The 13,612-nt window shown below is 45.1% G+C and overlaps 1 protein-coding gene across 3 annotated transcripts in view; it reads right to left on the bottom strand.

The window, feature by feature from the left end:
* Nucleotides 1-5,107: 5,107 nt before the first annotated feature.
* Nucleotides 5,108-13,612, bottom strand: part of NUP93 (nucleoporin 93) — a 113,157-nt gene continuing 104,652 nt past the window's right edge. For all 3 annotated transcript variants that reach the window (XM_023209982.3, XM_023209983.3, XM_031934453.1), the window contains 6 exons: nucleotides 12,999-13,115; nucleotides 11,863-11,981; nucleotides 10,525-10,642; nucleotides 9,994-10,077; nucleotides 8,067-8,195; nucleotides 5,108-5,385 (listed from right to left, as the gene is read on the bottom strand). In XM_023209982.3, the coding sequence (XP_023065750.1) occupies nucleotides 5,275-5,385; nucleotides 8,067-8,195; nucleotides 9,994-10,077; nucleotides 10,525-10,642; nucleotides 11,863-11,981; nucleotides 12,999-13,115 (678 nt within the window). In that variant the 3' untranslated portion in view covers nucleotides 5,108-5,274. The remainder of the gene's footprint in view (nucleotides 5,386-8,066; nucleotides 8,196-9,993; nucleotides 10,078-10,524; nucleotides 10,643-11,862; nucleotides 11,982-12,998; nucleotides 13,116-13,612) is intronic.

Here is a 13,612-nt window from a genome sequence, read left to right as displayed (position 1 = left end):
AAACTGCATATCTCACTGTCATTTCCGATGCCCACACAAGCACAAACAATGCACAAAATCAGGGTAATCCAGTTTCACTAGAGAGCTCCTGGCAGCCCGTGGCAGGCCTGAAGGTCTCTGGGCAGCAAGTACTCTGGCTTGCAGAGGCAAGCCCAGATAGGGAAGCCACATAGAACTGGGACATACTTACACTAGGAACTTCTTCACTGTTTATACGAAATGCAAACTTAAATTGAGTGTCCTATATTTTTATTTGCTAAGTCTGACCCAGATGAAGGGGCCTTATCTGCAGGCCATAAAGCCCTGAGTGCCACCTGAAAGCCTGCCTAGGCCAGGTCTGCTGAGGCCACCAAAGCCTATGTTCTGATACTGAAGTCCCCTCTGGGATCACTGGCTCCCCACTTCCTGCTCAAACAGAAGCCAGTGTCCAGGGCAAACTTTTTTGCCCTCCCCATCCCCAAGAAATAGAAGCTCAAGGGCAAAGGCAGCTGGGCGTACAGTGTACCAGTGCAGCTGGGTTTCTGCCAGCACCCCCTCCCTTTTTCTTTTTAAAGATCTGGCCTTCGTTATTCACAGTACATCAAATTTCCACCCCCTTCTCAATGTTTCCCTGCTGCTGTGCAGCTCTGCAAGTTTCTGTCTTTGAAGGAACAGCCCTGAGTCTCATCTCATCCTGGGAGACATTATTCTCCTCCACCTTCTTTCAGACTGAATGCCTATTAAGGGCCCCCATGGTGAATCACCGAGTCTGAATCTAGGCACATGGAGCTGTTCGAGAGGATGTGGAGAGGAGCTTGGCACAGGAGGCCAAAGCAAAGCATCTGCTCATTCACATATCTGCTGAGCGATCCGCTGTGGGCCAGGGACCCCAGGGAGGACACACAGGAGAAGCTTATTTCAAAAACCAAGGTTAGGACAGGAAAATGTTCTCCTTCCCTGGGTTAGCAACTTAGAACAACGAGTACTTCACTTAGGTGATCTGGGCCAAGAGGAAAAAAACCCAGCCCACTTTTAAAGCATTATGCACAACTCTGGGAACAAATCAGTGCTTGATTTACCTCAGATATTCCAGCTACCTAGCACGGCTCAGCACAAAGAGGTTTTGAAATGATCTGCTGAAATGGAAACTTGGCTGATAAATTCATGGGACCTATCTAGCCAATCACAAGTTACGTGTGTAATGAGGCAAAAAAGCAGCACAGACCACTTGAAATCTCTTTTCAGGACACTTTAGTAATCTGTAACTTTTTCCTTTCAGTTGGAAACAAGTGGCAGAAAGAGAGATTTATTTCCTTCCTGTCCCTGCCCTGTGAGGGATACCGATATATTATGGAATTGTCAGAAGATGGCGTGAGATGGGATGACTTCTGGATTCAGCGTAGGATAAAGGATGGGGGACATTTTCTTACATAGTTCTAGACAACTCCTGTTTAATGAGATGCTGACTTCTTCCTGATATTTCTGAGATGCAGGAACAAAAGCCCAATTCTGATATAAAACGCACATTTCCATCAAGAATTTTATATGTAACACTCTCCCCCTGTTTGCTGATGCAGGGCTCAATTCCTCTCCCAGCTGACTGAGGCTAAGGGAGAGTTCGCAGTCAGTGTGGGGACTGTCAAGACTTTGGCAGGCCTGGGGCAACCCGCCAGCCCAGGGCTTCATTTTCTGACTCAGCATTCAGTATGCTGAAGTCACTTCCTGAGTGGCATGCTGGAAATTTGGCAAGTGATGTGAACTACCTAATGAACTAGACAAAGGTTCTGGTGCCTAATAGAGAAAAAGGATAGTAGAGATCCAGTCTAAAGCAGGAGGGTGTTGGCAGAGCTACATATGATTGCTAAATTTAGTATTAAGGGTTCTGGCTAGGTGCAGGCAAGGGTAAAAAGCCAAAGAGAAAAATCACCCTCAGGTTTTTTTTTCGGTCAGCAAATGCTGGACACTGTGTTAAAGTCTATAGTTCTTTGCTTTAAAGTTACCTATTCTAGGATTTAAATGATGCATCAGAAGAGTAACAGTGGCTGCCAAATTGTCCTTAAGAGGCTCTAATTAGACTGTAAGTTCGCGGAGGACAGGAGCTGGGTCTGCATCCTGGCCCCAGTGTAAACGGGCGCTTCCTGCTCTTTGAGGAGCCCACCTGGCTCATGAGTTATGGATAAAGGCGAGGCATTTGTTGTGGCAGAGCTCACCAGTTTTGCTTCAGTTTTCCCTCTGAAGTTGGGGAGTCAAGGGTTTTTTTTTGTTGTTGTGGTTGTTAAGCCCAAAGAAGAGAATCTGTGAAATTAAATCTCTAGGCCTCTGAAAAGGATCCAGATCAAGTCAGTACTTTCCTTTGAGGGTTTCAGTGAGTTTATTATGAGCCATTCTGAGACAAGAACAAACCCTGACAGCCTCCAAGTGGCCCCAATTTCATTAGAAAGATTGAAATCTCACATCTGGAAGACAAGAGACGCCTAGTGCCACTTTCTCTTAGTCTCTCTGAGTAAATAGTGAAATCCTGGCCCAACATCTAAGGAAAGAGTTAGTTCTCTGAAAAAGTGAGCTGAAGATGAGTTCTTAAGCCAATAACCTGTCACAGGGTCATGACTTCTGGGCATAAGGTGTAATCATGGATACATGACAACCTGATGTTGTGGCCTTGCAAATTCAGCTTGTTTCTCATCTCTGCACAATCCGAGGCCTGTGCCCAATCACAGAATCAGCTGGTAGGACAAGAACTGGGATTTGCTCCATCTGAGGCCTGGCCCTTCTGGTATGAACCTAGTTATCTTATTTCTCCTACAAATGTCTCTCTCAGCAAGTCCTCAACTGCCAACCAGTGACCACTTTTCTCCCAACTCACAGCTCCCCTAGCAGAGTAGCTCAAGGTCTGGCTGCTTTTCTCTCCCTTCTCATTTTAGGACTCATCTACAGGTCAAAGAACCTCATCCCCCAGATGCAGGGCTGGTGTACAGTTCTCTCTGGGACAAGTAGAACTGCACGATGCAAGGAAAGGCAAATCCACGATTCTCATGGTATAGTGAAGAAGAGGTAAGCCAGGAGCAAACACATTAACAACTTGAGCCTTCTCATTTGTGGCATTGTTATATTTCTATCTGCAAGTAAAATCTAGCATTAGAAAAACAAAGCACTAAGTCGCACTTTATGAAAAGTCCACAGAGTACTCTTATTTTTGAGACAGAGTCTCACTCTGTTGCTTAGGCTGGAGTGCAGTGGCATAATCTCGGCTTACTGCAACCTCCGCCTCTTGGGTTCAAGTGATTCTCCTGCCTCAGCCTCCCGAGGAGCTGGGATTACAGTGCCCGCCACCACACCCAGCTAATTTTTGTATTTTTAGTAGAGACAGGGTTTCCCCATGTTGGCCAGACTGGTCTTGAACTCCTGACCTCAAGCGAACAACCTGCCTCGGCCTCCCAAAGTGCTAGAGTTACAGGCGTGAGCCACTGCACTTGGCCAGAGTACTCTTTTTTTATTTTTTTGAGATGGAGTTCCGCTCTTTCGCCCAGGATGGAGTGCAGTGGCATAATCTTGGCTCACTGCAACCTTCGCCTCCCAGGTTCAAGCAAATCTCCTGTCTCAGGTTCCTGTGAAGCTGGGATTAAAGGTGCCTGCCACCACGCCCAGCTAATTTTTGTATTTTTAGTAGAGATGAGGTTTCATAATGTTGGCCAGGCTGGTCTCAAACTCCTGACCTCAGGTGATCCACCTGCCTCAGCCTCCCAAAGTGCTAGGATTACAGGTATGAGCAATCCCACCTGGCCAGGAGTACTTTTTTTAAAAAGCACTATTAAATCATTTGATTAGCTTAAATCAGTACATTTAAGCAGGGCACAACTTGCTAAATCAAGTCCTCTAAAGGGCTCATGTTTCAAGACTTTCTAGTAAAGCTCAATTGAAGATAGGGTGACAAGATGGGACTAGAGGAGGAAGGCAGAACACAGCTCCACTGACCCTCAGGCTGCATCCTTCCTGGAACACGGAATCCTACCAATAAGCAGCAGTTGGTCCCATTATCTACAGATTATTTCTTCCCAAAAGAAAAGGTAACAATTATTTTAACAACTGGGGGACAGTGGGGATGACCACACCCTGTGACAAGACAGAAACTTCTCCTTACAAGCAAAGGCATCTTTGGGGACTCTTTGGGGAACTTAACATTCTGCTGGGAAAGAGTCTACCTCAGGGATCCATCCATCAAACCAGCAGAGCAGACCGCTGCCCAGTGTCTCAAGGCTCGTTGGCCCATTCAGGAACAAACACGACCTAATTTCCTCTCTGGTTTAGTTCAGGGCTTTGGGATTGTTGGTGGGGGAAACAGAGCAAATGATGGGTGACAACTACTGCTCAGGGAGCAAACACCCACAGTGCTGATGCCATGTGGTGGTCTGGATTCTGTACACTGCAGACTCAGCATGTGACCCATGAACTTGCCTGGCCAATTACCTTCATGAGTGGGGAAGAGCGAAGGGGGTCGTCTAAGCAGAGGAACTGACCACCAGAGAAGGGAAAGACAGGTTTAAACTTATTTCTAGGAGGGATGTGTACAAGCCCGAGCAGTCAACTCACAGTGGAGCAGTTACAGGAGTGCAGTGGCAAGTTTACACCTTCCTCAAGTGCAAGTTGGGGCACCTGCAACCTTCTTTCTTAAGGCTTTTTCTAGGTCTATGCTTTTATCTCCACTGGGATTGCAAGAGAACAGCAAACTGATGAATCCTGCGATCAGCGCTGATGATTTGGGGGATGGTCTTGGACCATCTGGACTTAAGTCACATCCGAGAATAGGAGGACATGGAGTGCTTGATATTTCACACACAAATCTTACATCTTCTAAGGCTGAGGTTGACTTTCACATTCAAATAAAAATGTGAAAATGAATCGTGACTCTGCTATATAGAATATTATATCTAAATAAAAGTAACTCCCAAAGGCTTTGTTTCCTGGCTCATTTTGGGTAAATTTTTAATTATTTAAGGTCAATTTAACCAAATAATGAATATCTACATAGCCTCTCATTCCCTGGCCCAAGAGCTAGTGACAGCATTTCCCATTACACAAATAAAAATGTAAACAAAATTTCAAAGGAAAAAAAAAAGAAAATAAAAGAATGTTGAAAAGAAATACAAATCAAAGAAATTTATTGGTGTTGACAAAAATACATAATACAGAAACCAAAACAAAACACAACAGAAACAAAACCAGAAACCCCACCCTAGTGGGCCCATGTGCCTGATGTACTGACAGTGTGCCGACCCAGATGTCCCCAAAGCATGGCACTTAATTCATGAGGACCTCCATCTGCACCAGCCTCGCATTGGTGTCCCCAGATGTTCGGTAGGGTATCATTCCAGCAAAGGTAATCAGGGTTCTGGCTTGACTTCGGAGTTGCTGAGAGAAAAGGGAAGGAAGCAAAGGAAATTGGTTAACTTTTGAGTCAGGGCACTATTCCATGTTCTTCCATCCTCCACCCCGGGGTGTCAGGGACAGATCCCTGGTGGGTGGATGACAGTCGTACCCTCCTCTGTCGTATTCCTTCAGCATGACACAAAGTTAACAAAGCTCGTCCCCCGAGGCCCCTGTTCCACAGGCATCCAAACCCATTTACTAAGCAAAAAGCAGATGGGTTTGCCAGGCAAGCCGCCTCGCCCCAACACATTTGGCTAGCTTTTGACACAGCCCTGAGCTTCAGAACTGCCTGCTCCAATTTTCAGAGCCTCCCTCTCTGGCTGGTTTCTGTCCATCTGCTTTCACAGGGATCTGAGTCTCCACAGCCCCATGAAGCCCTTGTAACACCGGAGGCAAGGGTTGACTGTGCAGTCCCACGCCGGTTTTCTTCCTCCCATGCATCTTTCCTCTTCCTTCCTTTTGTTCCTCCTGTTTCTCCCTTCCTGATATACATGCTTAGCCCTTCTTTCCCCAGGCAATAGTATTTATGGAATTCCTGGATTGTTCCAGGAGGGAAAAAGGTGGCCCTACAAATTTAAACCAAATCTGGACTAGAACGGGAGAATCTACAAACACCTTTCTGGACTAGTAACAAGAATTTAAAGAAAAACTGAAGAGTTGTCTACTAGGCTTACTTAAGGACCACGCCAGAAGAAAATTGAAAACCAAATGCTTTTTACCTGATGTGTAAAACAAACTAGCGAGTGCATGTCCTTACTAATGTCCAAACAAAAAGAAATCTGACTTTGTGATAGGAATACCCATTGTATTTTCTTTAGAAGTGAATGAAAGTGCATGGGTTCTTTGAAATGAGCTCTAGGGATGTTCAAGTAAAAGGATTCACCCCCTTACTGGGCAGTATCTCACTTTAAACCATGAAACCAAGGACATCAGTGGGCTTGCAGACTTCTTGGGCGCCCAACTTTTATATACAATGTTTTACTTAATCCTATTCACCTCTACCTTTCAGAAAAAGAAAGAAAAAGGAGAGTAGTGGGCAAAAGGCAGGCAGGAGAATGATCTTCAGACATAGGACATGGCCTGCCAGGGACCAGCTCCTCTCAGTGGGCAAGCCTCCCTGAACTGTAAGTGGCACACAGAGCACCAAGAAGTATCCACCATCTCAATACCCACATTAACAAACATCACTGCACTGGGTTTCTATCATCAAAAAAGATTCCTGCCAAGTGGTAGGCACCATGAGCCCACCGGTGGCACATCTGGCATTCAGACTCCTATCTGTCCAGGGTAGGGAGAAGACCAGCAAATGCCCTGGTGCGCACCTGGACGGGCTGACCACTTCAGTGGACCACTCTTGAGCACTGTTACCCACATTCCTAAAGGTGGAAATTTCCACCATCTTTCACTAAGCACAAGTTTTGTCAACAACAATGCCTGCGGGGTCACAGTGGAAAGAGCTCACAGACATCCTCAGAGGCAGAAGACAGAATAAGGCTTCTTGGCTGCCAAAACCAAGTCTGATGTTAGACACTGAGATCCTGAGAGTCTCATCAAAAATTAAGTGGAAATGTTAAAGGAAAGGTAATTTTAAAAAACACCATTGTGGGGCTGGGCACGGTGGCTCACGCCTATAATCCCAGCACTTTGGGAGGCTGAGGTTGGGGGAATCTCTTGAGCTCAGGAGTTCGAGACCAGTCTGGGCAACATGGCAAAACTCCATCTCTATATAAAGTACAAAACTCAGCTGGGTGTGGTGGTGCACACCTGGAGTCCCAGCTGCTTGGGAGGGTGAGGTGGGAGGGTGGCTTGAGCCCAAGAGGTGGAGGCTGCAGTGAGCTGAGATCATGTCACTGCATTCCAGCCTGGGCGACAGAGCCAGGCCCTGCCTCGAAAAAAAAAAAAAAAAAAAAAAAAAGAAAAGAAAAGAAAAGAAATGAAAACACCATTGTACTATCCCCTTACAGTTTAACTGGGTCAAAAAATACCCTTTGTTCTTTTTTTTGTAATCAGACAACATATGCTGTGAGCCCCAGGGTTCCAGCTACCTGGATTCCACTTGACCCATGCACTGCCAGAGGTCCCACAGGCAGCAGAAAGGGCACAGGTGTCAGAGACCCAGCCTCCAGACATGGCCCCTTCACCTACCTGCCACCTGAGGGCAGTTGCTTCCTGACTCCACAGCTCAGTTTCCTCAGCTGTGAGAGGGGATAAGATGCTGTCCTAGTTACCTCTCTAGGGTCACTGTGAACACCGGTGACAGGAGAAACAAGGGTTCACATTAAATTAATGTGTTGATCAAAAATAAAGTATGGTTTTAATAAAAGTGTTCACTAATGAGCTAGGACTAACAAAATAAACTTATCTTTTAAAATGTGCAGGAAGTTCTTAAGGAGTCAACTAGAAATTAGCATTCTGTGTGATCTGTTAAAAGGTAAGATTTGCAGACCTAGCACATCTTTTTATTTTTTTAAGCTTGAGAAGAGCAGCAATCCCTTTAATGTTTGATTTCCTCTGGGAGGCCCCTAACACGAGATTTATCCAGCTGCCAGGTACTAAGGAGAAAGAGCAGTTTTGGGTCATGTGGTCTCTTAATAAGAGTGCAACGGATTCCAAACCAGAAAGGTGGTGCTCAGCAATGTTTCTCGTGAATGCTGGGATCTTACAGAGTCGCGGTCCTCGATGACTCTCTGGGGCCTGGATGACGAGGATGGACTTGTCCCCTTGAGCCTCTTAAACTGTGTGAACAAGATGTTCATGGTGGCAAGAAGCACTTCTGAGAGGTTGTGCCTGATCTACACAGAGAGAAAAACGGAGTAAAGAAAAAGAACCAAGCCTTTCGGGCCAACCACAGATAGAGGGAGGGTGGGCTGCTCCAGGCGGGCCTGGTCGCATCACTCTTCACCATTACCAGATGGAGAGCCACACAGTCACCCAAAAGGAGCTGATGACACTGAAACATCAAGTGTGAGAAAAAACCCCAAGCAATGCTGCTCAGGTCAGGTGGTTACTGTTTCTGCTCCTTTATGCTGTTTATGCTGTTTTTCCCTTAGTCAGGGGTAGCAAGCCAAAAAAAGCATGCTGACATCTGGTTAGCATTAGGCTTAGACTGGCCAGCAGAGTGGATGCCAATACATAATTTGAATTTGAATGTCAGGAGGTACAGGTGCACATGCTACTTCTCCACAGTCCCTACCACTCACCACTTTCTCAAACTCAGTGGGCTGTTTCCACTGGATCTGCATGGCCCTACCAGAGTCCTTGGGAGTGTCTACAAGGGCAGGCCCTGGTGTACTACTTTAATCTCTGATGCAATGAAGGATGTATTCAAGGAAAGGCTAGAAATAACAAAGGAGCAAGTGGCTAAGGATAGAAACCACAGCAGGTATAAAGGGAAAGTCAGCAAGGGGTAAGACCTTCTGAACTGTGTGTACCACAGCAGTCAATATCCCTCTTCATGTGCAGAACTGGCCTTACTCCTTTCTCTAAAACAGAAACTTTTTTCTTTTTTGAGACAAAGTCTCCCTCAATCGCCCAGGCTGGAGTGAAGTGGCGTAATCTCAGCTCACTGCAACCTCTGCTTCCTGGATTTAAGCGATTCTCATGCCTCCGCCTCCTGAATAGCTGGGACTACAGGCATGCACCACCATGTCCGGCTAATTGTTCTATTTTTTAGTAGAGACGAGATTTTACCAAGTTGGCCAGGCTGGTCTCGAACTCCTGACCTCAGGTGATCCATCTGCCTCAGCCTCCCAAAATGTTGGGATTATAGGCGTGAGCCATCGCACCTGGCTGGAGACATTTTATAAAAGGCATCTGCTCAATGAGGAATAATTTTAAACTGAAAGACCACTAGTGACATCCCAGAGCCAGGCAGTTGGTTCTAGCATAGTGTTGAGAGCTGAGTTGAGTGTTTGTAGTTCTAGAGATGAATTTACCGGGGCCACACACTGGAATGACTGGGGGAGGTCTGGGCTGCAGCAGTCAGGGAAACTAGAATCTCTGTGGTCTGGGCATGAGAGTTCTTAGAAACTCTCCTAGAGATGCCAGTATGCAGCCCAGCTGAGCACCCTGGGCTAGATGTTGGCAATATGCTAGAAACCCAACAGACAGACAGCAGCTCTGGGGCTTATGGGGTGATAGCTTAGTCCACAGTCACTGCATTTGCTTCTTTAGACAAAACAGATCAGGGAGGGCAAGGGTGGCAGTGCATCATGATGTGTTTCATGTACCCAATGGAACTACTTAAAGATGATCAGAGTTAAGCACCAAAATACCCTCTAGTACAAGTGGATAATAGAAGAATTAAACCAGACTTCACAGGATCAACCAGAAACCTGTTTCTCCCAAGAACATGTCAATCACTGAAATGACTGTATTTTCTCAATCAGGAATTCAGACAATAATCTGATGGGGATGTATGTACTCACAGAAAAGCCAGGCCAAGGTATTTGAAAGGGAATCACTCTGGAAAACTCAGTCTGGAGAGTTACTGTAACTAGAACTCTTAAAGCTATTAGGTACAGGAAAAGAAAAAGCTTTTGGTGGAAGTGGGGAAAAAGGAATTCCATAACTCAGGAAGAAGGAACTTACTTCATCACTGAAATTTCTGAAGGCAGCCACTCTCTCTTCCACACTTTCCTGATTCAGGGGCACCAGCTTCAAGCGCTCAATTATCTGTTTAAAACAACCACCAGCCCCATGTAAGACAACTATCACAGTCACTTCATCTCTCTACATGTAAAGTCAGCACCCTCACATACTCCAAAGGGCTTCTTCATAGAAAACACCATTCTCCCTTGTGTACACACAAAGGCTTTGATTCTAACTAGCTAACTTAATTCTTATCCTCATTTTCTGACACATTTTTTAAAATTCAGAGATTTCAAATTACTCTGAGAAACGTATCTGTTTTCAGATTAAAGGGGAAAGGAATAGGGGGATAAAAAAAAAAAAAAAAAGCAACACAGGAAATCCTTTTAAGTCCCAGGATTCTACTTGTCCTTCTTCATTTAACAAACATACTGGCAACAGCTCCTTTGTTTTAAGTAAATTCCATGCAGTGTTTTGAATTTTCAAGGGTGTACATTAACCTGCACTTCAAACACCTTTCCTGAAACTTACATCAAAAGCTCTATCAATATGACCACTATGATACTCGTCAAAAAAGGTGATCAAGTCCAAAAGAAGATAGAATGTGGAGTCCACAAATTTATTTGCGCTTATTCCTTGAGCCCTATACCTGAAAGACAAAAACGGGGTGGGGGGAGTGAGAGTGTATTAGGAATTTCTGTGTAATCCGTAACTGTGGAATAGCATTTAAAAAGACAGTGGGGTGTGGTTCATGCGGCTCATGCCTGTAATCTCAGCTACATGGGAGGCTGGGGCGGAAGGACTGCTTGAGGCCAGGAGTCAGAGACCAGACTGGACACACAGCGAGACCCCATCTCCACAAAATATTAAAATATTAGCCAGGTGTGGTGGTACATGCCTGTAGTTCTAGCTCCTCAGGAGGCTGAGGTGGGAGGATTGCTTGAGCCCAGGAGTTCGAGGTTACAGTGAGCTATGACTGCACCACTGCACTCCACTCCAGCCTAGGTGACAGAGGGAGACCCTGTCTCAAAATACAAAAAATATATAAAAAGCATCAAAACCTCTTGAGCTCTCCGGATGAAGTTAATTAAAGAGTGTAAAATGGTGCTTATTTTGAAACAGCCAAGCACTGATAGTGGATTTGGTATGAATCCACCTACAGGTACTCCACATGGAGCGTGGTTCTCCAGCCTTGACCATCATCTCAGCATCCAATCTTCATGAAAGGTGGGAGGTCCTGACGCGCAAAAAGCTGAGCGGCCATCACTAGGGATTGTTTGCTAGGTGGAGATATCTCATTTACCAAAGAATGCTCTTTTGTGTTACCCCGGGAGAGCACTCCAAACCCAGTTTTCTCTGGGTCATTTTATTAGCAATATCTATAGAGAGCACAAAAAGTAATGTTGTTAGCCTCAGCCCGGGACTTAAACTAGTTAAAAGTCTGATAATTCAGTTAACTCACAGGGGATCCAGGTTGTCTGAAACACTGGCCGCAACACCTCTAAGAATCTCCCCCATCCAACCATCACTAGCTTGGGTCTTGAATGCCTTTGAGAGGGCTGATGAAAGTATACAACAGTATATAGGTGAGCATAATGCCTAGAATTAAACTTCATGTGCATGATTAAAATACAGAGATGCCCTTTCATACCCATTTCTTTGGCAAAAATGTTAAGTTTGATAGTACCAAGTGCTAGTTCTGATGTGGGGACAGAGGAACTCACGCAGTGCTGATGGCATGGTGAGTTAGAAGAACCACTTTGGAAAGCTGTCTGCTGTTACCTAGTAAAGCTGAACATGCATTTGGGTGGGCAAAGGTGGCCTGGCAGTGGCACCCTCAGGGTCCCATGGAGCCAGCTCCTGGCTTACCGTTCGGCAATGGAGAGTGCCATGTTCTTCAGCCTCTCCTTGTTGGACTGCGGGGCACTGATCTGGGGGACGACAGGGCTCAGCAGTTTGTTCATCAGTTCCAGTACCTTGTCAGCATTCTGCTCAAGTTTTTAAAATTAAGGAAGCAATCAATAAAATAATCAATAAAAGGAACAACTATATAATACCCCCTACCCGCCAAAGAGAATTTTTTGGGGTGATGGATGGAAATGTTTGGTATCTTGATCTGGATGGTGTTACAAAGATATATACCTATGCACAATTCGTCAAGCTGTACATATAATTATTGCACATTTTTCTACATCTTAATTATACCTCAATCAAAGCATTTTTTACCACCTCCCAGGTTCAAGTGATTCTCGTGCCTCAGCCTCCTAAGTAGCTGGGATTACAGGCATGCATCACCATGCCTGGCTAATTTTTATATTTTCAGTAGAGACGGGGTTTTGCCATGTTGGCCAGGCTAGTCTTAAACTCCTGGCCTCAAGTGATGTGCCCGCCTTGGCCTCCCAAAGTGCTGGGATTACAGGTGTGAGCCCCTGCACTTGGCCTATAGCTGTTTTTTTGGTCTACTTTTCTCAGCTGATAAAGGAGAAAATGTAATCTTGTTTAGTTCATAGAATCCTTAGCAGCTACCATATGTTCTTAGTCATCATTTGTTCTTAGGTAGAAACATGTATTCTAGTCGTCTCAAAATGCCCAGCTGTGGTCTTATTTTCTTTCACTCCTTCCTGCACACTGATGTGGTCTTATTTTCTAACACTACTGTTCCCCAGTGTGTCTGTGGCTGCCAGGGTCAGCATAATGCCATTTTCAACAGTGGCTTCACCATGGCAATGTGATGGATGCTAATTCTGCTGCCAAGTGAGACAATAGTTCAATGCCTGCAGGACATCCTTTCAATATGTTGTTTGGTCAGAAAAATCTTATGGGAAGAAATACAGCTGTAAAATGGGAATTCTGTCCTGACTGGACCATTAATTGTCTAAGCACTAGAGCAAACGCCTCTATAGGGAGGGTGCTACAACAACGACACTGTCGAAGTGGCTGCACATTTAATGCCGAAAGGCCGGCAGACCTGTGAAGTACAGAAGAAGGAAGCAGGCACACTTTACCTTGGCAAGGTCATACAGCTTTGCTGCCTCTTCAAACAGTCCTTTATTTTCTGCCACGGAAGCAACTTTGTTGATAATAGGCTTTGTGTCACTAGTAAACTTATCTATGACTCCAGGCTGACAAGACAAATTATGGAGGGGGAGGAAGAGACAGACGGGTGCACAGAGCTATTATTTTAAACACAGAGAAGCAATTAGGACCCAAAAAATACTTCAAGTGAAATTGCTTGCCCTGGGCAATGCATGTACTTCATCAGCCAGACTCTGGCTTTCTTGAAGATATAAAGTCCTATTAAAACTATAAAAGAGACCAAGGAAACTACACATGAAAGGGCAGACTTACTAGAAGCACAGAGGAGTCAGCAATAAGACATCTGTGCTTTCTAATTTTCCAAAATGACCCAGAGAGTCAGTGAAATCAATGATTTTAAATTTGCTGATGAGTAGGAACTACAGAGAAAAAGCAGGAGGCTTAGAGAAAATATCTGAAAGATTTTGGAATTGCTTTCTAAGACAGATGGCAAAAGGAACTCAGTGCTGAAAAAACACATGGCAAGTGGTAACAGGACATTTCTTAAAAAAAATCACCGTCACCACTGACAGCAACTAAATGC

This window comes from Piliocolobus tephrosceles, chromosome 17, assembly GCF_002776525.5.
Source record: "Piliocolobus tephrosceles isolate RC106 chromosome 17, ASM277652v3, whole genome shotgun sequence".
Lineage (NCBI taxonomy): Eukaryota > Metazoa > Chordata > Mammalia > Primates > Cercopithecidae > Piliocolobus > Piliocolobus tephrosceles.
Note: the sequence above shows the minus strand (reverse complement) of the source record. Positions and strands in the feature narration are given on the sequence as shown.